The sequence below is a fragment of the Terrapene carolina genome, unplaced genomic scaffold, assembly GCF_002925995.2.
Source record: "Terrapene carolina triunguis isolate 2854851 unplaced genomic scaffold, T_m_triunguis-2.0 Scaffold558, whole genome shotgun sequence".
Classification (NCBI taxonomy): Eukaryota; Metazoa; Chordata; order Testudines; family Emydidae; genus Terrapene; species Terrapene triunguis.
Genome location: NW_020664909.1, coordinates 7,809,947 through 7,835,903, shown reverse-complemented (window position 1 = coordinate 7,835,903; position 25,957 = coordinate 7,809,947). Strand labels below are relative to the sequence as shown.

The 25,957-nt window shown below is 40.3% G+C and overlaps 1 protein-coding gene across 1 annotated transcript in view; it reads right to left on the bottom strand.

The window, feature by feature from the left end:
• CD96 (CD96 molecule) overlaps positions 1 to 25,475 on the bottom strand; it is a 35,800-nt gene extending 10,325 nt beyond the window's left edge. The window contains 10 exon segments of the mRNA XM_024200327.2: positions 99 to 173; positions 1,489 to 1,533; positions 3,934 to 3,987; positions 5,351 to 5,533; positions 5,876 to 5,966; positions 9,096 to 9,151; positions 12,966 to 13,191; positions 15,544 to 15,656; positions 21,164 to 21,595; positions 25,382 to 25,475. Coding sequence (XP_024056095.2) covers positions 99 to 173; positions 1,489 to 1,533; positions 3,934 to 3,987; positions 5,351 to 5,533; positions 5,876 to 5,966; positions 9,096 to 9,151; positions 12,966 to 13,191; positions 15,544 to 15,656; positions 21,164 to 21,595; positions 25,382 to 25,475 — 1,369 coding nt within the window.
• Between the last annotated feature and the right edge of the window lie 482 nt (positions 25,476 to 25,957).

Here is a 25,957-nt window from a genome sequence, read left to right as displayed (position 1 = left end):
AGTTATTTAGTGTCTGTCTGTATTTAACTTTTTTCTTTAATTCCTGCAGCAAAATAGAAAACATTTCAGACACAAGAATGAGCCTGAATCATACTTACTTTGTGCAGTGGAAACAGATTCAGAGGTTACTGGGCTTGTGAAGTCTAGGGAAGTTGAAGATGTAGTTTGAAGTCCTATGTAAAAGAAATATTATGTGATAAGGCATTTAGTTCATGGCGTGTTTAGTATTAATATTATAGTAGCACCTAGAGTAACCAACCAAGGTCAAGGCTATTGTACTAGGCCCTGTGCTAACATACAGTTGGAGACTCTGCTCCAAGTCTATTTAAGTTTAAGAGCAGAGGCATTACATAAATGTAGAAACTTAACAAGACAGGCAGAGAAGGAGGCTGCGGATAATAATAGAAATACTTTTTTGAATAGGCTAGCTGCGTGCACTATTTTAAAGTATCTAAGGTTGCTAGGTTTGTGTGTGGAGTAAGTGCTGTATGCTCTTTATTCCCACTTTCAGTTTAGTTAAACAAGGTCTTCGTTCGCAGTTTTAGCCTTGACATCTTGGATTACCAAGCAGGTCTGGTGTTTTCCAAACTCTTCCAGAAGGAGAGGCAGGACACAATAACTGATATAGATGAAAATTATACATTATCTCTAAGCTTGTTTTAGCCCAGAAATGGTGGCATTATTAATTAGACCTATTAAGTGGTCACTACAGAAAGGCTTTCCTTTGTATAACACTATATGTAGCCCATGCTAATATATGTGGATTGCATATCCATGAAGTTGCAACAATGAGGTCATAATCAATTGAAACTTCTAAGCAAATATTGATGGATTCCTGTCAACTAAGAACCACACATAAAACTAATTTTACCAACCAATAGTCATGTTGTACCATTTGAGTTAGGGGATGCAGAATTGGACCAAACAGGGAAAGTGAAATCAAGAAACCTGGCAGTGAGGGTAGGAACTTAATATTGATGACATATCTGATGAATACACTAATACTGAATATGGAACATATGGCTCATATTGATAGTGAAGATGTGCAGTTATGATGTTTGAGTGCAGGGGTAGTTTTAACTTCTGGTCTATCTCCTCTCGATCACCACCATATCAATTATCTGTAGTAGTAATACAATTTTTGTAAAGTATTCTACTTTATTTTTTAATTCAGTAAATGTGTGTAACAATCCTATTCAGTATTTATACAACACAACAGTCTATTTTTTTTATCTATCAAGTAAAAGTTATTGAGAATTTGTGTCATGCCTCTTCTGACTTAGTTAAGATCATAGCCAATATGGGAAGGGCCAGACTGAAAAAAGCCCTGTGGATTACACCATTTCTCAGTGTGAGTGGGTACCACTAGAGCATGAACACATTCTGAAATGTGATTCTCAGTCTTGCCTCATTGTGTGCCTGATGCGTAAGCACAGGTCAAGTACAGATAAGAATCTACTAGCAGAAAAATAAGATGAAATATTTTACCTGTGGTAGCCATGATTGTTGATGGAAATGTTGAAATTCCAGGATCTATAAGCAACCAAATCCAACAAGGACTTTTAAATAGCTTTTTCAGTACAGCAGCATCATTTATTATGTTCCTGAAAATAGAGCCACTAACGGTTCCAAAGGCACAAGGCAATTTACAAAACCTCACACTTATCTTTCAGAGAATCAATATAATCAGGAGATGCAGAGACTCATAAGCAAGGAAAAGCTGAAAGCCATTCTTCTATTCATGCCGTTCTAACAGGTGAGCATGCTGGGGAGCATGGGGGAGCATGCTAACAAGTAAACAAATGTGGTCAACCTAAGGGTTGTGTGCAACGTTGCTACAGATATTCAATCCCGCTGACACCATCACTTGTTTTGCAAACCTTAGGCCAGGTTTAAGTATGTGTTCTACAGTTGGGTTGATGCTATTGACCAGGTTCTACAGCCAGAACAAGTCCCCTCTCCTTTCCCCTGTGTATTCTGGGGACACCAGAAGGCCATTCCCCCATGGGAGTCTTCCATACACCCTTGAGGGGCGGGCCACATCCAGCTCAAGGAGAAGCCCAGTGGGAGGGGAGTAGGCCACCAACAGTCCAAGGTAAGCATGATGTCCTTGAAACAGGAGGGGAGGACCAACTGCTGTGAAGGGGAAGAGGATGAGGGTTCTTTTTCTGTACGACAAGAATCTTCAAGCAGGGGCTGTGCTGTTGACAGCTCCCGTCCACAAAACACTGCAGGTTCATTTGCCTACAGTAACTTGCACTCTGTAGGGTTTGTATAATTCTAGTGAACACCAAGGAGGGAGGGGAATCATTTAGGCTGCTACAAGGATGCATAACTAGGAGTAAAGCCTTGAAACTGAAATTCTGATCTATACTGCAGAATGCACTGCACTGTATCTGAAAAAGCCACTATATGTTAGCTAATAGAAGACAGCAGGCTTCTCTGCGCAGATTGAAATTTCTTCTTGTTTCATCTGGTACTGTTTTTAGCTTCCATATAAGGAGAGATTAAAAATACTGGGACTATTCATCTTTGAAAAGAGATGACTGAGGGGGGATATGATAGAAAAACTCATGAATGGTGTGGAGAAAATGTATAAGAAAGAGTTATTTACCTCTTCATATAATACAAGAAACAGGACTCACCCAATTAAATTAATAGGCAGCAGGTTTAAAACAAACAAAAGGAAGTACTTCTTCACACAACACACAGTCAACCTGTGGAACTCATTGCCAGGGGATGTTGTGAAGGCCAAAACTATAACTAGATTTAAAAAAATAAGTTCATGGAGGATAAATCCATTAATGGCTATTAGCCAGAACGTCAAGGAAGCAACCCCATGCTCTGGGTGTCACTAAGCCTGTGATTGCCAGATGCTGGGACTGGATGACAAGGGATGTATCACTGAATGATTGCCTGGTTCTGTTCATTCCCTTTGAAGAATCTGGCATTGGACACTGTTGGAAGACAAGATATTGGGCTAGATGGACCATTGGTCTGACCTACCGGTAGTATGGTCATTCTTATGTTCTTAAATTTAATATAACCCATACCCGGATTAGACCAATGACTTAACAGCAGCACTTTTCATGATCATTTAAGTGTTCACTGCCTCTCACACCATTGGCCTACCAGGGCACTGGACACTCCTTTTTCCAAGTTCAATATGCACCGATTCTTCTATATACATACAGACTACATAGACACATACATATATACATACATGCAGATCACTCAACAAATCACTGAAATGTAGTCATCTCTAGTGTGGAACACACTGGAGTATTTGCTCCAACACTACTACTCAACAGCAGCTAGGTTTGGGGACGTGAAGAATAATTTGTCTAGCTGAAACTATCAGCAGAACTGACAGTGACAGAAAGCAAGAATTTGGTCAAAAAGGATACCTGAATTAGCAACCAGACTGTTGTGAAATGTGCCATCAACTCTTTAAAAATCACAAGTGTATAGGACCTTGGTAATGTGCCTAATCTGAATGAAGTGTTGTTAATAGCACAGTAGCTGCCTAATGTTCTTCTCAGGCATCAGTTTAATACTGAGAGCCACCTATTCAACTGCCAACCCAAACTTCCAGAAGCACCTTCAGTGTTCCTTAAAATACCTCCCATTCAAAGAGTAACTTTCTGCTTAGCTTATGAGAATTAGCTATGAGAGATTACAGCTCAAAATGGTGCAGCTATGAAGGTAGCACCACAATTAAGTCTTTTGTTATTTTCTGAACTTCTGATAATTGCACAAAAGCAGAGTATTCTAACTATACTGTTCAGTCCATCCAGAAATACTATGGCAAGTTTGGGTGCCCACTATTCCAGCAGGAAAACAGAGCATTAGAAACTTGTGCACGTATGTGGGCACACCAGTTGGAAAACAAATAACATGATACTAAATGTAGTGAAGAGTAATTTATCTTACCTTTTGTAGCTGTGGTTGTAAAAGCTGGAATCGGCACTTTGTTATATACATGGCCTGGGAATAGCCAAATAAAATCAGTTCTTAAATAAGACAATAAACTTGTGTTTATAATAAGATCTTAAAAATAATTCACTTGTGGTGTGCCACAAGGTAAAAGCATCACATTGCAGCTATCTCAGTACCACTATGATTTTTCCTTTATAAAAAAATGTGTAAGTTTTTGCATAGAGGAGTATTATGTTGGTATTAGTAAATCCTATAGTCAAGTTTGGAAATCCTTGATTTGATCGATTGTCGATACAACTTCACTGTGGGGCTGACATTATCAATATTTGGTGTTTTAAAAGAAGATTACTTTTAAAAATCTTTTCAGTTATTTTAAATTATGTACATATGACAATCCCTCCACACACTTATTTCCCCTGCAGAAACCTTTCAAAATGGCTGAGATTTGAATCTTGGAATGTAAAACATTCTTCACTGGGAAGCACACCCATAACTAAATGTGACCAAAACTGGCTGCAAAGCAACAAAGTCATTAACATTTTAAAGTTAAGACTGGACATACATAGTAGGAATGGTCACTAAGAAATGAATCATGTCCCCATCACAGCGACAAATGCAAAGTCTGTGCACTAGGGCGGAACGTGGGTGGCAGAGAAACAGTGCACATGCATCTGCGTGCCAGTGGACTGCTACCTCCTCCTTAATTATGGAGTCGGAAAAGAGATGCCCCACAGTCATTACAGCATCCCCAGGAATGCAGTTACCCTCTAGGCTGCTATGACCCCATGTCCATGAAGGCTTTCAACTACGTAATGCAGGGCAGTTCCCCATTCAACTCCACAATAGTGGAATGCAAGGCACCCAGCTGGTGTTAATGGAATGCAGAGAGGGCTCCACACATCCTACCTATTGGTTTGACTGTCTTCAGAGCCTTTTTCATCCCTTACTCTCACTGCACATAATCTGGCCTTAACTCTGAGAGGCTTGACTTTCCAGACAGCTACACTGCGCACATGCATGCCTTTCCCCAGGAGTGCACATTGAAAAATGCTTGTTAATAATAATGTACTGGTGCCTTGTAGCTAAGCCAGTGTATACTTAGCTCAAGACTGTAGCAGGCAGTGGTGTAATAGTACATGGAATGAGTTCCCATCCACATGTGTGGAAGCCAACTTTTTTTTTTAAAACTGTTGTAGTTTATATTTGACAGATCCTTAGCACAGTTAAGGTCTTACCTTGAAACTGTGCACGCGGTATTGCCTGACACATGCTCATGTAAGTTCTATACATAAAATCTTGTATTTCCCTGAGCCTGGCATTTTTTTTCTTACTTTAAGTTACAGAAAGTTCAATGCATTCTGTGTTCTGAATATTTTAGATTTCAGATGTGTCATAATTAAAGATGACTTACCAGAAGAAATTACTATTTCTCCAGATGAAATATTCCACGTTTTATTCTCCCGGAAGGGAAAACTACAAGTACACCAGAAAGTCTGATTAGTGCCTGACTGGTTTGTACTTTGTATCTTCAGTATTGATCTCAATTCATAGAAACCTTCACCATCTTGTAGATTTTCAGCTTCAATAGATATTCCTGAAAGTAAGATGGAAAAGCCATTAGTCCTTCTTTTATGCTATGTCCCATAAATCAGAGCAGTGCGAAATGCTAGCTCTGAAAAACAAACTCATACAGCTTAACTCAGATCTGGTACAAAGATTTAATCAGATAAACACGACTGTTCCAAGTTGTCATTTCCACGAATAGAATCGTTGCATGGGAGCCATCACTGCTTGTCAGCTGTTCTTCCCTGGATGTAAGGATATTCCTTCTGCACTGAAATGGGTACCCACAACCCTCCACTTAACATGCATAATGCAGCACCAATTGCTTTTCTTTTGGCTTAAAAGAATATTATTTCTGATTAACTTTTATTACCTCCAAATTGGTCTTTAAGAATCTCTCCATCCACATACCATGTGAGGCTCGGCTTGGGAAATGCCTTCCTTACAATACAGGTAAGACTAGCCTATAGGATAGTAAGAATAGATCAAGTTATTAGTCTAAACATTTCGGATATGATTCGAGTTACTGAAATATTCATTACAAAAATAATAATAAAAAATTGTACGAACATATTGGCCATTCCCATTTAGTAACAACCATTTACTTCTCTTTTAGGATGATGACATTTCTTATCTAGTTCTTTCTATTTCTAAACTAAAGGTAAGATTTATCAAGCTCAAGGGACTGCTAAATGGAATGTATAATCATTTCACCCTCAATATAGATCTTTGAGTGAAAGCTGGGCCAGGTTGGGAGGATTGAAATTCATTATCCAATTCTGTTAGTGGCTTGAGAGAGAGGAGATGGTGTTCTCAGTACTATTCCTAGCAGATAGATAGATATCCATATTTTAAAAAAAAATTGTATAAGGAAAGAATTCAGCTAGGTCCAGACAATGCACTAAAGAAAAAGGAAAGTTTAGGGCACAGCCTCCTTTATTTCAGATATCCTGATAGGTCCTCAGAAAGACTGCCTGGCACAAGGATGTGCCAAGTACATAGAACTAGCTACCATAGAACTGGGCACACGTATGTCAAAGATTACAGAAACACGCATAAGCCTATGTTTTGCACCCTGCATGGAATAGCAAAGGACAGACCATACTTACTCCCAAGCATATGACACATTTACCCCCTAATTGGGTTTCCTGGCAGCCAACAAAAGGCAAAGACTGGGTAGACCTGAATATTGGACTAGCCTCTCTCTAGATGGGGTGCCTCCACATTGGGGCATAGACATATCAATGGACAGTGAGCATGTGGAGCCTCACCATGCCAGTGCTGCCTGTGTGTTGCACTAGATGAATTTTGTTTTAACATTTTGAAGTGCTAAAGGAAGCTCAGCCTTCTTCTACTTTAAAAGTAAGAAGTTTGTTTTATTATGGGGTAGTCACACACTACACATCCATCCCTTCTGAAGAAAGCAAGGCATGTAAATCGACTCCAAATGCGTCACAATGGTTACAAACCACACATTCAGGATGGAGACTGAAATATTTTTCTTGTGATATGTCATCTCTGAAATCATGCTGTACTTGATTTTTTTCCTTCTGATCTCCCCACAGCCCTTTGTCCTTTCTTAACTATAATCTCATTTATCAGTGCTTCTTAATGGCAAGTACCAATCTGCTGTCCAGACTGGATTTTATTCCTTTTGGGGGGCTAAAACAGAGGAGGAAGGTGTTCAATATTTGGAGGGGGGGAAAGAATTAAAACCTCTTGAACATAAGCAGAATGGTGCAAACGAGACTGTGGTATTGAAAATTCAGCACTGAAATAGGTCATGGGGGAAATTATGACAGTCCTATGCTCTGTGTCTGACATGTGGCTAATCTGAAAGCAGGATGGATGTGGCTTATGTAGGTTTTGTCTGCTGACAGCCTTTCGTAGAAGAACAGACTTCAGTTCACAGAACTTATTTCAGGTGTTTACGGCTCAAAAGGCTAAATCTTGCTGGTCAAAAACTATGCAGACAGATTTAATGACAATGCTGTCACCAGTTGGTCATTGGGTGACTGATCCATTTTATACTAAATATGATCTGAGCTGTAAAATTTGGGTAAAGATTCCGCTGACAATGTGAGCCATGTGCCCTAGCTACATTACTGTGGGCAGAGGGTAGTGATAGATGAAGAGATGTGCATTAGAAACTCAATAGGCTGCCATTAGGCAATGAGTGTGGCAATTTAAGACACAGGATGCACTTTTCAAACATAGATCGTGCAAAGGTGGTATTGTGTCACCTCTACACGGACACCTCCACCTTAATCTTGGCAGGGGTGGCGAGTTGTATGGGCCTATGGTGCCCGGGCTCCAGCAATATTCAGGGCCTGGGGGCCTGTGTTTGGGGCCGGGTCTCTCTCACAGCCCTGCCTGCCGGTTGGTGGTAGCCAGGACTGGTCGGAGCCCAAGGGAAGTCAGAGTAGCTAAAGGGCTGTTTCAGCTTGCACTGGCTGGTAAAAAAGCCCCAGGGGGACTCTTACATAACTGGAAACAACTTGAGTGCAAAGTGGAATTCCAGCTCCTTTTAAAATATACTGATTCCACAGCCACTTTTGCCTAGCTGTGCTCAGTGACATGGCAAAAATGCTATTCAATGTCTTTAGGCAGTATTACTCCCAGCAAGCTAGTGCCTGCAGTTCATACAATCAACTGGCTTTCCAGGAATCTATCCATGTGGGAAGACAATCTCTCTGCCTCCTTCCACCATCAGATAACACAAGGAAATGTGATTGGCTAACACAATAATTGAGTTATGAGTTTTCTATAATTGGAACATAGCTGTTGCAAGGACCTAGGGTTTGGCTTAAAATCTCGAGGAAAAACTGAGCTTCACACCAATTTCTAAAGTGTTTTCAATGGTTTGGGATGGAGGCTAACATAGCTGGGGAAAAACAGCAGCCTCATTTCGATCAATCCAGTGACAAATTCATCAGGCAGGCTTGCTGAAATTCTTCTTTGGCCCAAGAGGCCCACTAGCAAAGGATTTGGATTTGCATTTTGACTATTTTTCATGAGCTTACCGGTTCTATTATCTCTGATTTTGTTCGTGCTCATCTCCCTTTACCCTATGCCCCCAAAGGCCATGCAGAATTGTTCCCTACAGTAAACAGCAAACTTTGGTATTTTGCCTCATCTCATTTTACGAACAATCAATTTTAATCAACCATTAGTAGCTAATTATCCAAGTGATTTGGGGATCTTCCACCAGTTCCCCTGTGAGGCTGTTCCACAGCCTAATAGAGCTTTCTATAAAGACTTTTTCCTGATAAACAGCCTCAATTTTCCTTTGTTCAGTTTCTTATCACCAAAACTGCTAGTAATATCCCCTTGGATCATCCTCAACAACTCCCTCCTGGATGCATATGAAGGTGCAGTCAAGCGTCAACATACTTACTCTTGCAAAAATGTTCTGGGATCTTTTACAATCAGTAGCAGGCAATAGTGCTTTATGTCTAGTTAAAGCACACTGCTCCAAACCAATAAGCTGGTTCACTAATAGCTCAGATGAACAGACATGAAATACTGAATTTAAATCACGGATGTGACTTCCTGTGGTCCCTGAGCGTTCTGTCAATTCTAAAATCACTCACCTCCCCAATGCTGCCACTGGAACTATTTTGGAGGGTAATGGAGATTTCTGGCTTGGCTGAAAAGCAAATAAAATACATGTTAACGAAACTGACAGCAATAACTACAGTAATTTAGCTTCTCGGAAGAGTCTTAGTATTCTCTTTCCTAAAATTGATACCAAGATCATATGCCTTTTTTTTATAATGACTACATACATGTGTGGTTAGTACACACTAAATACTGATGAAGAGGGGAAGAGGCTGACACTTAGGATATACTAGAAGTAGCAATTACAAGAACTGTAGCGTATCTTACTGTTTTTAATGATCCTAGTATCTGAGACATATGTACCCAAGAAATTAGTTCATAACATCTTATATACAGAATGATGATGGTCATAGTCACAGGAGGAGGAAGACTAGGAGCATTTTCTTGTCATCAATATGCTTCATTTGAGTACAGATGACTATACTAACATGAGCTTGCATATATTTTTAAGCCTGTCTAAATGGTTTTTTTCCTTCTTAAAACAAGTCGCTGAACTATCATTCAAAAATAAAAGGTGCATTCTTGCACCAGTGAATGTTCAGGTTACTAAATGTCTAAGGACTTAGTTATCAACCCTTCAGACAGATTGTGGCTAGTGAACAGTGAACCTCAAAAGATTCCCCCCCCCCCCCCCCCCCCCGCAAATTAAATGCTTATCTCAACCATACCTTACTCTCTAGCCCTCTTTTGGCTGCAAAATTGGACTAGAAATCTCAGGTAACCAAGAGTTTCTTCTGAGAATTTTGGTTCTTCCTATTTCCTGCCTACATCTTTCCAGATTTCAGCTGTGTTGCCTTTGCTCTCTATCCCAAAATGTTTGCCCAGGTCACTTCCATAGCACCATGGCATTACTTCACTGAGGAATTCTGCCCACATCTGTCTGTCACATCAGAATAATGCAAAGCTGTTCTGTTCAGATACGTTCATCCATAACTGTGGCTTTCTTTTGTCACATCTTATTGCTCTTGGAATCTTTTGCATGTGTGTTCAGTGTTGCTGACTTGTTTTACCTGGACTGGTTCAGGATTTAGTTTCAGGGGTTTGGGTGTTGCTTGTGTTGTGTGTGACATATTGCAGGTGTTGTTTGCGATTGTTGGGTTTTTTGGTTTTTGGAGGGTTCTTTCTATTGTCTCCAGATACTGTACTGGGAAGCTGGTGCTTTCAGATATTCTGCTTCTTACCCTAGCTTTAACTAGGCAGCACAGCAGAATGAGTAACAATGGGTGGGGAAGAAAACAGACACACTTTTTCAAACCTCAGAAATTTTGAATATTGGGCGAAGATTAGGCCAGAATTTATTATATCTTAGCCATTTTTGCCCATTCCTCTTGTATGTATTTATTTTAAATCTCAGCTGGACACATTTTTTTCCAAGTCCATGTTGGTTTCTGGCCATGCTATTTTCTCTGTTTCATGATATTATGTTTGGTGCACAACTATTCAATCCTGCATCTATGGGGAAAGGAATTGGAAGATCTAAGGTCTTTTCCATCTAACTTCTAAGCTTCTATTAATTGTTTGGCATCCATTTAGCTTTCTAGGATCTTTACAGATGTTTCGGGACCAGGAGGAATTCGGTATCTAGCACGGTGATTTCTGCTGTTGGACTTTTATTTGACTGGTCAATCATTGGCAAGTTAAGACTTGGAAAACAATAGATCTCGCTAACTTAACTCAGAGCACTCAGTTCGAGAAAAGGCACGTTCACTATGCACATAGTTCCAGAAGTCTTCTATTAAACCCCTCTCATAACTGCTTATTGATGTTTTACTGAGGGGCTAGATAAATCCATCAGCTCCCTGGCTTTGCTTTTATATCATATCTTACTTGAACTGTAACATAGACCCAATATAACAATTGCTATCACTGACTCTTACACACAGGGTCACAGTCTCTGCTGTGCCAAGTTAAAATGGGACACAGCAGTGAGATGGGGAGGGCTGTTAGGGAGAAAGCTACAGCTCCCTCATTCTCTGTCCAGCTCCAGTGCAGTATCCATAGTGGAGGGGCTGCTGCAACCTGAGATGGCTAGTTGTCATCCCCAAGTGACCATATGGAGGTCTGGGGACTGCTGAATTGGTGTGCTATGGCCATTCCCCCTGCTTGCCCCTCCCCAGCTCCTATGCTAGGAATGAATGATGCCTATTAGGGACTCTAATAGCAATAATTGTATTCAGTCTCTGCTCCTTCTGCACCATGCCTGAGGTGTAAAAGGAGAACAGCTGGACAGACTGTGTCCCATGGTATTGTATACAGCACATATACTGACACTGGTAGTAAAAATATAGACATACACATGCACCATAGTGGAGGAGAAAGGAGAGTGAACACTAGTCATTTCACCTGATAAAATATTAAATATAAACAAGGGGAAAGAGAAGCAAGCTGCAGTCCCTCTGATCTGCACTCTGTTTGCCTTCTGAGAATGTGTGACTAAGATTTGAGAGACCTCAAGTCAGCTTCTGAATCCCCCTCCAACCTTTCTGCCGACTGGGAACCAGGAGGGGAAGAGTGATCAAGACAGAAGCTATATAAGGCACAGTGCCCTTCTCCTCCAGTCCAATTGCTGGGAGTTGGGCTGAGGCTACCGCAGGACCCTCAAAGAGCATAGCAAAAGGTTTTGGTTTGTCTAGTTTGTTCTGAAGTCTGCTCTGCTTCTGCCCCCTCCCATTTCCTGCTAACATGCTGGTGTACGTGTCTCTGTGCACAGCCACCCCGACACAAGTTTACATGAACAGCAAGCAAAGGATATTAATGTCTAACTTATCATACGCAGAACAAGGGGCTATTCTAATTGCAGTGGTTTCAATACCTTTCAGTGCTCAAGGGACTATCCAGGTTACACTAATTATTTGTCAAATGTCACTTTTTAAACATAAAAGCTATTTCTGACTCTCACAAGCGCAAGAGGAAATCTCAGACCATCAATTTCTATTTTTGTGTCTCTCACCTCAGCGTGTGACAGCCCAAAAGAGTTTCCTTTTTCAAAAAATATTGCTTCCTGCTGAATCTTTGCATTCTGCGCATCGGCCCAGTGTGAGATGTGTTGGAGACTCCTGAGAGCAGGTGGTTATATAATGGATATGTTGACAGCACCTCCACAAGATGCTCATTCATTTTAGCAACCCTGGAGTTGTACCTTCAAAGACTCAGTGTACTATAAGCAAATTAATCCCTCTCACAATTCCCTATGTCTTTGACACAGCAAACAATGCTGTCCACTTGTATTTCAGCAGTAGATTTCCTACACTATTTGAAACAGAACAGACCACGATTTGATAAAATAGTGATATGGGATGCCTCATTTTGCGGGTGCCCGGTCTGTGACAACTTAAAAGGCTCTGATTTTCAGAGGGTGGGTGGATCAGTAATTTTCTGAGAATCAGGCCCTTTTAATGTGTTTCAGGTTAGGCATAAAACCCCCCCCAAAAACGAAGCACCCAAAATCACTAATCACTTACTAAAATCTTAGCCACGATATCCAATTGAACTGGTCACAAGCCAATAAGGGCTACAATTTTATATGATCTCAGTAACAAGGGCACAATGAGCTTGACTGTGAATGTGCATGAATGCCCAACTGTTCCCATGCAAACTTGCACATAGAGATGAGCTACTTACACACCTGTTTGCATGTTGAGTTTTTATATGTATACCTAGCAAGGTACTTTCCATAGATGCTTTCCTCGGTGTTGCAGGTGTTGGCACCAATTATTGGAAATTTGGTCTTAAGTGTTTGTTAAGAAATGTGGATTTATTTTCTGAAGTAATTCACAAGAATAAAATGGCTGTCTGCATAGCATGAATCAAAAACAAAGGAAGAGTCGTTATAAACCGCTTACCAAATACTTTCACTTTGGTGATGTTCGTCAGGATTCTTTCAGGATGGTACATCACACGGCAAGAGAACACCTTGCCATCGTCAACAATTTTGATTGGGGAAATCTTTAGTGCATTGTCTGGACCTAGCTGAATTCTTTCCTTATACAACAGGCTATCAGTCTTATTCACATCCCGGTGGTAGAACTCTTTGATTATAAGAGTTGTTTCTTCACGTCCATTTTCCCCCTGTTTAAAACACAGACAGATGTTTCTTCCAGTCACGAACTCCTCCCTCCCTCCATCACAACCATTTACTTCTCACCTTCTTTGAGTCAAAGCCTCAGGGATCAATCTAGGGTTGCAACATTTAAGCTTAGCATTCATATAGCCTTTTCAATTCTTGGATCTCAGAGCACATCACAAAAATGGTCATGATCTCCATTTTACATATGGAGGAAATAGACACAGAGTAGCTGGTTGACGAGATTATGATCAAGTCTCCTGAATTGTAGTCCCGTGGCTTAGACATGAACCACACTGTGTCCTTCCTACCTACAGCTACCCTTCCACACAGTGTTGGGCAACTTTAGCACATTTAAGACTAGAGAAAAAATAGAGACTTCTCTTAATTTTTTTATTATTTTTTTTTTATTTCTAGTTGCACCAAACTAATTGAAAAGCCAAACTTCATCATCTTCTTTTGACTCCTGTGTGCCAGAGCTAGTAGCAATGCCTATAGTTAAGATTGCATATGTACAAACGCACAGAGAAAGGGAATCAATCTCAACATGTGCCATATACTTGCACATTCTGAAATGCAGAACTTTTGCTCCTTTTTCCAATTTATAGTTTGAATTAACATCACCAAATATAAATTAGCACAATGTGCAGACTTGCCCTACAAAATTTCTAAGTTTAGGATAAATGTAGTACAAAGAAGAGGCGATTCAAACTGATAGCCAAAGGGGATCGAGCTACCGGAGAAAATAAAACTTATGCTTATATTTGAAGGTCAGATTAACAAAGACACTATCAATTAGAGCTTTTCAAGAGTAACAGGTGCCAACAGATATAAACCTCAAAAAGAACAAACAAGGTACAGAAATTAATGAGCAGTGCCAAGGACATAGTATGCTCATCTTCATCTTTGAACTACTGAAAGTAATCTTTCAAGGCAAAGTTGGAAAAAATACAAAGATTCCTGCAAAAAGTAACATGCAATGCAAAAAATAACTTGTTCAGCTCCAAGCCAAGATCTTCTAAACTTGTTTTGTATGTGGCTTCACATGCCTAGGCAACTGTGTTTGAGAGCTCTTTTGTTCTCCTCATTCTTAAATAGAAAGTTAGCAGCGAGCAAAAATATTCATATGTAGTCTCACTTTCTGTTTCTGAAATCACCAGACAGATTACTTATCAAACAACCAGGAGCAGTTCAGTACATTATGAGATAACTCTGCATGATGCTGAACATTTTGTAGTGCTCCAACAAAGCAAGAATTTAACAACTTTAAAAAAAACAAAAAACCTTCCTTCCATACAGGCTCTGTCCGTACAGGCGTCCATTTCTTAATGTTGCCTGTTCATTAAGTGAGTTCAGAAGTGAGTTGCGATAGCCCTGTGGAAGCTTGCAATGCCAAACAGCTACCGGTCAGTTGGGAATCAATTTGGAGTGGGCAAATCTACTGTGGGGGCTGCTGTGATCCAAGTAGCAACACAATCACTGAGCTGCTGCCATCAAGGGTAGTGACTCTGGGAAATGTGCAGGTCATAGTGGATGGCTTTGCTGCAATGGGATTCCCAACTGTGGTGGGGCGATAGACGGAATGCATATCTTGGGCCCGTACCACCTTGGCAGCCAGTAAATCGCAAAGGGTACTTTTCAACGGTGCTGCAAGCACTGGTGGATCACAAGGGATGTTTCACTGACATCAATGTGGGATGGCCAGGAAAGGGACATGACGTTCGCATCTTCAGGAACTCTGGTCTGTTTGAACAGCTGCAGACAGAGACTTACTACCCAGACCAGAAAATAACTGTTGGGGGTGTTTTAATGCCTATAGTTATCCTTGGGGACCCAGCCTACCCCTTAATGCCATGGATCATTAAGCCATACACAGGCACCCTGGACAGTAGTAAGGAGCTGTTCAACTATAGGCTGAGCAAGTGCAGAATGACTGTCGGGGAGAACAGTTTCTCTGCTTGCCTGCTGTGCGCTATCTTCCTCCTCATCATCTTCCTCATCCATTTTTTTAAATTTGGTTATTCAATTTACCAATTTCACTACCCTTTCCAACACTCTTTTTGGTTTCAATTATTTTATGAAAAATTAAACCACCATAGCAATGTTTTTTCTTTGTTCTCTAACACACAGTTTCCGGTGATATGTATGCCGCTTGTCACCTTGGAGACACTGCATTTCTAGCTTTTCCTCCCTGTTGTCACAGTCTGATGTTTACTCAGGTACTGATATTACCTATATCTTTTGTCTAACAAAACTTTACTTTAACTGTTTGCAGTCCCCTGTGCAAAGCATAACATTTCTATTTGCTATGTTTTTTCCTTACTTTTTAACCAGTAATGGAGGGTAGTTATACTTACCATTAGCCATTTCAAAGGATACTTGGACAAATTTACAGAAGTCATGTTCTCAAGGCATGGAATTTCCAATGTTTCATTAAATAGCATTTCCACGACCCCATAGTGCTTCTCATCTTTTATAATTGTAGCAAAAACCAAGAAGAATAAAGAAAATTAATAGAACAATATGTAGTGTGCTTTAAAACAAAACATGCATTGCTCTGCTGTTCCTATGCTGTTGATTCCATAGAATAGGCACTATTGTTTAAAAATTCAGTTAAAATACTTCCAAAGCACAATAATCTTTTACAGACGTATTTGCTAACTGAAAACCACGGTCCCAATTCTGCAAGAAACCCTATGCCTGAAAGTACCGTTGAGTTTAACAGGAATATTGTAATGGAGTACTTGCAAAAGAAATTCTGCTAGTTGTATAATCAAGATTTACTCTCAGAAGGAAAACTTGGAAAGGAGGAAAAAACTGAGTTTGTTCCCTTCCTTCTGAGACACATAAGAGTCTGAAACTTCCAATTTCTTCTACTGGAATAAACCTTAACACTAATTTTTCCATCTTTGGTTCTTTTCAACTGAGGATCTCAAGGAGCTTTATGAACATTGACTAAGGCTTGCATCATCTCATGTGAGTTAAGTATACTCCCTGTTTTACAGATGAGGAAAGAGACAGAGGTGTTAAGTGAGTTGATCCAGGTCACATAGACAGTGGCACAGCTGGAAACGGAGCACAGAACTCCTAACACTCCTAACACCCGATCCTTTTTCTACCATTGATTCACCCTTTTAAATACAATCATGCTGTTTTTTCCCCTTCCTATAGCAGCTTTCCCCAGGAAAGTTTTGATTAGTAATCACACAACAAAATTTAGATATGGATGCAACAGTCTGAGCACACATTCCTTCTCCCATAACAGCAATACGCTTGAAATAGTAATAACTAGGGCTGTCAAGCGATTAAAAAATTTAATCGCAATTAATCACACTGTTAAAGAATAATAGAATACCATATATTTAAATTTGTGGATGTTTTCTACATTTTCAAATATATTGATTTCAATTACAACACAGAATACAAAGTGTACAATGCTCACTTTATATTACTATTTTTTATTACAAATATTTGCATGGTAAAAAACAAAAGAAATAGTATTTTTCAGTTCACCTAATACAAGTACTGTAGTGCATTCTCTTTATTGTGAAAGTGCAACTTACAAATGTAGAAATGTATACAAAAAACTGCACTCAAAAATAAAACAATGTAAAACTTTAGAGCCTACAAGTCCACTCAGTCCTACTACTTATTCAGCCAATTGCTCAGACAAACAAGTTTGTTTACATTTTCAGGAGATAATGCTGCCAGCTTCTTATTTACAATGTCACCTGAAAGTGACAACAGGTGTTTGCATGGCACTGTTATAGCCAGCATTGCCAGATGCGCTCAAGATTCATATGTGCCTTCATGCTTCAACCACCATTCCAGAGGACATGCGTACATGCCGATGACGGGTTCTGCTTGATAACAGTCCACAGCAGTGCGGACTGACGCATGTTCATTTTCATCATCTGAGTCAGATGCCACTAGCAGAAGGTTGATTTTCATTTTTTGGTGGTTTCGCTCTGTTGTTTCCGCATCAGAGAGTTGCTCTGAAAGCATACTCTACACCTTGTCCCTCTCAGATTTTGGAAGGCACTTCAGATTCTTAAACCTTGGGTTGAGTGCTGTAGCTATCTTTAGAAATCTCACATTGGTACCTTCTTTGCGTTTTGTCAAATATACAATGAAAGTGTTCTTAAAATTAGCAACATGTGCTGGGTCATCATCTGAGATTTCTATAACATGAAATATATGGCCAAATGCGGGTAAAACAGAGAAGGAGACATACAATTCTCGCCCAAGGAGTTTAGTCACAAATTTAATTAACACTTTTTTTTTTAAAACGATCATCATCAGCATGGAAGCATGTCCTCTGGAATGGTGGCCAAAGCATGAAGGGACATACAAATGTTTAGTATGTCTGGCACATAAATACCTTGCAATGCCGGCTTATAAAAAAAGCCATGCAAATGCCTGTTCTCACTTTCAGGTGACATTGTAAATAAGAAGAGGGTAACATTATCTCCTGTAAATGTAAACAAACTTGTTTGTCTTAGCGATTGGCTGAATAAGAAGTAGGACTGAGTGGACTTGTAAAACTTTAGAGCCTACATTGTTTTGTTTTTTTGAGTGCAGTTATGTAACTAAATACCTACATTTGTAAGTTGCACTTTCACAATCAAGAGATTTCACTACAGTACTTGTATGAGGTGAATTGAAAAATACTATTTCTTTTATCATTTTTACAGTGCAAATATTTGTAATAAAATAATAATAGTGAGCAGTATACAATTTGTATTCTGTATTGTAATTGAAATAAATATATTTGAAAATGTAGAAAAACATCCACAATATTTAATAAATTTCAATTGGTATTCTATTGTTTAACATTGTGATTAAAAGTGCGATTAATCTCAATTAATGTTTTTAATCGCAATTAATTTCTTTAATTAAGTTAACTGCAATTAATCGACAGCCCTAATAATAACCAAGTGTCTGCACCGAGCTTCTTTTCCTCCAATATTTTTCCTAGTGTCCCCACTTCAAGGCTGAAATACAGGCATTAAAGGGTAGATCAATTATATAACTAACTAAATACAAATGTGGATCAGGAAATACCATCAAACACAAGGTGCTTTTTTTTTTAAACTGAAGCTCTGCTCTGATGTATGGAGGTCAGACACCCATGCTGGTTTTATCAGTTCCCTCAGTGTCCTCGGATAGGATTCCTGTAGTGGTGCTGCTGGATTGTACACAGGACCCGGTGGGGTGGATGGGATTGCTGAAGGTTACCTCCATTTCCTCCTCACAAGGAGATCTCAGAAGGTTCTGAAGATTCACTGCTTATCCTTCCTGAAGCTCTGCAGTGCAAGGTCATCACACCAGGCTGTTGTCTCTCCCGTTCCCCATGTATCAGGGGCCATTAGAGGGGCCTGACATATTTCAGTCTGCAGTATCAGTGAACGGACTGCTGTCAACTCTATTGCTCCTCCTAGATTCGGTCATCTTTGCATTTCCAGAGCCTGGATGAAACCCAGCTAGTTTAGGACCAATCCAGGCAATACAAAGGTGATGCTGGTAGACAGGAAAAAGCATATTGTAGAAATGACAGGGATAAGCCTGCTTCCTATACATTGGTATATCCTCACGAAATCTTATCTGTTCTGTTACTTCTCTCAGGTGACAGCAAAGGCCCACTGAATCTGTATGACTAATCACAGGGTTTGCAGTTCTTCATTCTAGTAAGGATTTTGCCCATTTATTCCTGTCCTTGTCACCTCCAGGCTGATGAATGATATACAGTTTACTTAGCAATGTCTTTGAAGGCCACCTGGAAATGTTAGCTAGTACAAAATGTGGCCTTCTGCCTTTCCTATGGGAAGGCAATAGTGCATGCTAACTAGAAGCTCGTCAGCTCTGGAACTAGATTCCACTAGTAGATTCATCAAAGCCTACGTCTAGCTCACACAATAGTGTGCTAGACTTGTTTTTTTGCTTTTTCTCAGTCACAGGTTCTTAGTCTATATGGTCTTTCTGTGTCTGACAGTTGTCTGCAATGACAACTCTCACATCTGGAAGCGAAGTGCAGTGTTACAGCTGGCGAGCAGCCCTTGTCATGAAGGCACTGATTTTCAACCCTCAGAATGTTCTACAGGAAGCTCAAAAGAGGCAGCTGTTGTATGTATTTCAATGGGGGAAGGACCACTCCAAAAGGTAAATGTCACTATCACTGCATTACAAAAGGGCACTGATCAGCTTTTCATGATAGTCCAGAAAGGGGAAATGGAGTGAATCTTTTGCTGTACTACGTACTTGAGAAATTAAACTGTCTGGGTGAGTCAGCAGATAAGTTACATGTCATGCAGCAGGCCTCAGACAGTGAGGTTTAAGTAAGGTCAGTAGACAAACAGGAGAGCTATTTAAAACATGAATTCTTGACACAGGAAGTATTTTTGAAGACTGCCGCTCTGCATTCTCACAATCCTCTGTCAACAGCTCTATTTTCCCTGCAGTTCTTTGATTCAGTTCTCTAGTAACAAACTGTCTGCTATGGTCCTATGTGATCGCCATTCACCATTTTTGTCTCCCTTAAAATATACATTGGCAATAGGCATACTGATAAATGTAGTAATATGTTTGGTTTGCTCTAGCAGGGGGCAGAGCACAGCTTGCTGGTTTGTGCCATTTCTGCAAAAAGTTTGAAACTCACTGAACGTGAACAATAGTTGTCCTCATTTTAACCTACGTAGATGGTAATGCTAATGCTGGGCAGGTCTGCATCAGTAAGGAGAAAGGCTTCATTTCTTTAAGAAGGAGAGAGAAAACCCAGCACAATGAATAAGCTTTTAGTCAAATGTTCATCTAGCATATTCCCTTCATTTCTTCCACCCAGTGCTCTCCACATTCTAGGTCCGTACCATAGCCATGGCATGGAAGCAGAACTTTCTGTCTCACAGGGGTGTCAGAAGTGCACCTTGGCTATAGCACAGAGGGCTGTTGCAGTCTTTTTCAGAGTGGCTGGTGGGTTTGGAACCAGGCAAAACTAATGTGATTTCAGATTTTTATTCAAATCAGAAATTTGAGCCAGGTTCCCTAACCTTCCAGCGAACTGGACCAAGTTTCCTAAGTATCATATTAAGGATTCTGGGCAGAAATCAGGTGGGACTCATTAACCTCATATGGCTCAGAGATTAAACTTGGCAAGTTCAGCAGACTTTAGTTTTTGAGCTAGTTCAAACTCAGGAGTGGTATGAATTCATCCAGATCGAAACTGGAACCTCTGCATACCAAACCTACTGACCTTCAATAAAGCACTGTTCAACATGAACTGAACTGCCACTCGCATGCAGTTGGCCAGCCCTGCCTTTGCTTCTACTATCTATTAGCTGTTTCTAGGAAGCATAGTGCAAGTTTGAGAGCTGGCTCAGAAAATGTTTGAATCCCCATTTTCCAAACCTACCCTTCAACTGAGGAAATTAGCTACCCGTAGACATTGCAGCCTAGTTTTCAAAGACACCCAGCATTAGTAACACACACATCAGTCTATGGGAACTGAGGATGTTCAGCCCCTCTATTGATCAGTCTCTTTACTAATAATTTCAGCATATACAGAGTATAGTATGTTTGGAAGACAGGTGTCCTCCATCCCTAGGATGCTGCATGGCCCAGCCCGTTTCCCAATTACCATTCTCTGCCCAGTATATCATCATTGTCCCTAATGAACACACATCATCCTTCCTCCCTGCCATTTACCTGGTTCCGTCCATCAACCTGCTCCAATATTCCTGCCCATAAGTTAAATTGTGCTATGCTCCTCACCAGGCACTGTTTACATACGGTAAGGCAAGGCTGTCAGACAACAGCTAAACCAGAGTTAGCAACCTGTCTAGGCAGCAGCAATACAATACAAGTGCACATCTGGAATCACAGAGCAAATTGAATTTAGCCAGACAAAAATATTCACATCATTTACTTGTTTTGTTTTTTTCTTAAGTGATCCAAAAAAACAATAAGTATCTTAATATCACTTACCTTCTGCCTTGATAGTAAGATTAATTTCCGCAGCCTTTGTCCCATATGGGTAGGTAGCAAAACTACACTCATACTGCCCACTGAGTGAGAGACTAACATTACGCAAATGTAGACTCCACCGTTGGCATTCCACCTGGTTTGCTCCGGCATCATGGGAACTCCAAGTCTTGTTAACATCTACCCAGCAATGGCGGGGAGTCTTATTGAAAGCCACTGAATAGTTATAAGAAGTCTTAGAAAAAGGTAAGTATCTAATGCCATACATAGGGTGATATACAGCTATTCTACTGGGTGGCGTATCATCGATCTTTGACCATTGTGTTTGTGTCACATGGATCCCATCTGTGCTCAGGATGCTGCATTCCAGAGTCACATCACTGCCAGGGAAAGCATGGACTGCTTCTGTGTTTATCATGGTGCCTTCAAGCTGGCCTTAAAAAGAAACAGAAAAATTGTCAAATCAAGCAATGCTTATAAACAACTCCCTTTTAAATCTTCTAAATACTGTTTGGCACCTTCACTAGAGAGAGACACCTATAGAACAATAAGCTGGGGCCTAAAATACAGTACTGTAATATTAAGTACAGTGAGAAGGTTTAGCAATTGATGGAAGTAGTAAATCATTAGTACAGATTCCAGAAAAGGAATTGGAGAAAAAAAATAAGCAGTGGCTCAAGTAGCTTGAACAGGATGGGGAGCGCTCATCATACTTCCCAAAGAGAAAGGGGAGCTTAGCAGGTGGAGATCTTTCAAGTGATATGTAAAGCACAAGCCAGGACTGCTTATTCCACAGCTCTCTTTGCAAGAACCAAGAAGTAGTTAATCCTGCTTGCTAATTCTGTTTTGCGCAATTGCATTCTGCCTTTTTCAATTACCCCTGCCGTTTCAATAGGAAAAGGTGTTCTTTTACATGGACTTTGCTAGGCAGCTTCTGCATTTCACCGTGGAGGTTGCATTTCAGTGTTGGCGCAAGCAGCCTCCTCATGTATGGTTTGTATATCAGTTTAATTTTCTGAGGCACTTTGAGGTCCTTTGTGCACCATATAAATACAGAGCTAATGCATTTGTGAAAGGAAAAGAAGTTTTCAGACTGTTTTTTTGTTGTTGTTTTTTTTAAAATAGCTGCTGCCACCGTGAAATTGACCTTTTCTCTTTCTTTTTCCTCCTGGGGGAAAATAACTCTGTGATCTATCTCCACTGTCTCCGTTGAGTTCCAAGAGACATGGCATGCAGCATATTCATATGCAGGAAGTTCCCAGGTAGCTATCAATTGATGACATTACACAGAGCAGTCCCCTACAGCAGAACTCCACTTAACCAAACAACAGTGCCATACATCGATCACCCTTTTATCTGAAGTATTTGGCAATCACAAGAAACTTTCAGAAAAAATGGATACGTATGAGCACCCTCCGGTGTAGGGCTCACTCCCCCTTATCATTCTTTTTAGCCTCTCCCCATCTTTAAAGACCACCTTGAAAATTCTCACTATGCGCCCCTCCCCCCACTTCCCAAATGGTGTAGCTACGGTCAGAGCCATATTTATTACATCTCTCTTCCAAGCTTTTTGTGCCTCCCCACACCCTGCAGCCAACACCCTCAAGTCATTTTATTCATTATGAATTTTTAAAGGGACATAGCAATTTGATTTTATGTAATATGTAACCATGTCAGGGATGGTCTAGATAATACTTAGTCCTGCCATGAGTGCAGAGGACTGGACTAGATGACCTCTCGAGGTCCCATCTAGTTCTATGATTCTATGTTCTACAGTCCCCTAAATGCTTGCGCAGACCGAGGACATGTAATGCAGCAGTGAACTCATTTGTCATTTATGCAGCGCTAATAGTGCTCTAGGAACTATATTGACAGCTATTAAGCCAAGATGCAGGCCCTGAAGGGCTTACAGTCGAATGAACTCCTTGCAGGACTGGGGCAGTGTGGGCAGGTCTGTGAACCCACAAGGAGCTCGTTGCAGAAAAACTGGTACTAAAATAATCAAAATATGAAACCAAGTGAATAGAGCATGAAAAGCAATGTGACTAAATAGTCAGGTTAAATGCACTTAGCTCCAGCATTTTAATACCCCCATCATGTACATCCTTTACAGTAAAATAAAGGGGAGTAAAGTGAGCAAGTTAAGATTTAAGTGGAAGATTTGCCTAAATAAAAATCTCAGTATCTGTCCAGTATGATGACAGAGGCTGATCTAAGACCTCTACTTACTAAAGGCATCTGTTATATTCAAGAGGTAGCATCACTTCAGTAGTTTCCAGACAGATAACTTGCAATGAAAATTATTTTTAATAGCACATATTAGAACAAAGAGCTACATTCAAGCCACATTTTAATACTTCAACTTTTTTTTTTTATTAATTGCTTAACACAGCACCAAATTAATGGAGTCCATTTTATCTAAAGGTGTGCAGCAGCTCTCTCATCTTGGCACTGAAATCTTGCCAATTGTTTTAACAACTCCAATTTTACCCCAACATTAAAAAAAAAAATTAAGATGCCCGTATGTCCATACTTAACCCCTTTTCCTGCAAGATGTTCCAGCCATTCAGAGTATCGTGCAGCATGGGCAACTCAGACACTTAAGTTTAAAGTGGAAGGACTATGTTGGCACCAGAATAAATCGGTGTGCACTGGGCATGATTAAATTTAGGCTGGAAATTAAAAGAAACTTTCTAATCATCAGAGGAGGGAGGTTCTGCAACAGCTTTCCAATAGGAGTTTTGAGGGCAAACAACCTAAGGAGTTCTAAGAGGGAGCTTGATAAATTTATGAATGGGATTATATGACAGGGCTGTCTCCAATACTAGGGAATGGACTAAATGACCCACAAGGTCTCTTCCAGTTCCGTTTTCCTCAGTGCTCTGATTTTTATTAGGGCAGAACACCTGTAGCTGCAGAGAAGTTTAATGGGAGTTTAGCCTGGATAAACAACTGAAGGATTTTGCCGTAACTTCTGTTTTGTTGAGATTTAATATGGACAATTGTTTCTCTGTATGTAATATGGATTTTCATTAGTCATCTTACTTGGCTCTTTTCTTCTCTCTATCTAAAGTAAACTAAGATTTTTTTTTTCATTTTTATCATCATCAATTTCCCTTACAGCAGTAGGAAATTTCCCCAACCTGCTCCATCTATATGCAATCATTGATAAACATACTCAGATACATCTTGCAGTACCTGGAACATCTTTATTTTTTGAATTGGAAATTGGACTCAAGTCACAACATTCATACGCGCACACAGCCCTGGGTTTTAAGTACCTCAAAATTCAGGATGCACAAATGAAGCGTTATGAGTTTCAGGCCCCACTCTAATTTTTAACAAGGCTGGTTTTGATTAAGCTCCCCTGATACTCCCAGCTTGAGTAGACATACGTATACTAGCTCTGGTTTATCTAGCAGGCTAAGAAGAGCAATGTGGCCACAGCAGTGCGGGTGGCAGCTCAGGCTAAGTATGTAGCCAGGGGGTTCAGGTTACATTAACATTTCCATAGACAGCAAGTGTGAAAAATCAGGACAGGGGGTTGGGGGGGGGTAATAGGAGCCTATATAAGAAAAAGACCCCAAAATCGGGACTGTCCCTATAAAATCGGGACATCTGGTCACCCTAGGTCCAGGTGGGACTGTACTCAGTCAGCTAACTTGAGCTATTGCACTTGCTACCAGAGTCACATGGCTCTTTTTTGATGTGCTAGCTTGAACAGAGCTAGTGTATGTCTGTCCGTCCGTGCTGGGAATCATACCTACCAGCTGTTGTAGAGACATACTCCCAGTGACAGCCTTGTTTTCCAAGCCCTTAATACAGTGCACAGACGGGAAAAAAATCTTTCCAGGATTTCAAAGCAGTCAGTATCATGGTTCTGCAATTAATGGTCACATTTTGGAGAGGAGGGGAAGAGGAAGTTAAAAAACCCACACAGTTAGGAGGGAAGCACTCATTTCTAAAACATATGAGTGAGTTAAAATGAGTGAATTCTTTGCAATGAGAGAAACTGTGAAAATGGCTTACAACTTTGAAGAAGCTGACTTGCTAGTCAGTACATCTAGTTAACATTTAATAGTAGTAATCTGTATCTTACTGTAGTTATGAAAAAGTTGCCTTGAAACACAATATCATTGTTAGCAGTTTGATTTTTGCCTTAATGTGAAATTTAAAACAGGTTTTTCCAAATTAAAGAAGCTCAGTCCATAAAACACTTACCAGCAACACGATGTGTTAGGATGAACAAATACAACGCACAGGGAGGCCACCTTTTCTCCATCTTCATCACTTGGTGTTACATTAACATTTCCATAGTTGTTTTAGTGATTGCTGCAAGTTCTTTGTAAAGGAAGCCAACACTTCTGATCAACCCAGACGCACCATTTCAGCGTGGCTTCAGAGAAGAGCAACGTCGACAGGAAACTGAGGTTTTCACATCTGGTGTGGTAAAATTAGTTCATCTTTTAAAACCTTTCTGTAAAGATCATGGCTGATTTATTCAAAATATAAACCCTAGATCAGGGGTTCTCAAACTGGAGGTCGGGACCCCTCAGGGGGTCGCGAGTTTATTACACGGGGGGTTGTGGGCTGTCACCCTCCACCCCAAACCCCGCTTTGCCTCAAGCATTTATAATGGTGTTAAATATGTTAAAAAGTGTTTTTAGTGTAGAAGGGGGGTCACACTCAGAGGCTTGCTGTGTGAAAGGGTTCACCGGTAAAAGGTCTGAGAACCCCTGCCCTAGATGCTCTCTGAAAACGCTGTCTAAACTGTAAATTGAAAACCACATATATTCT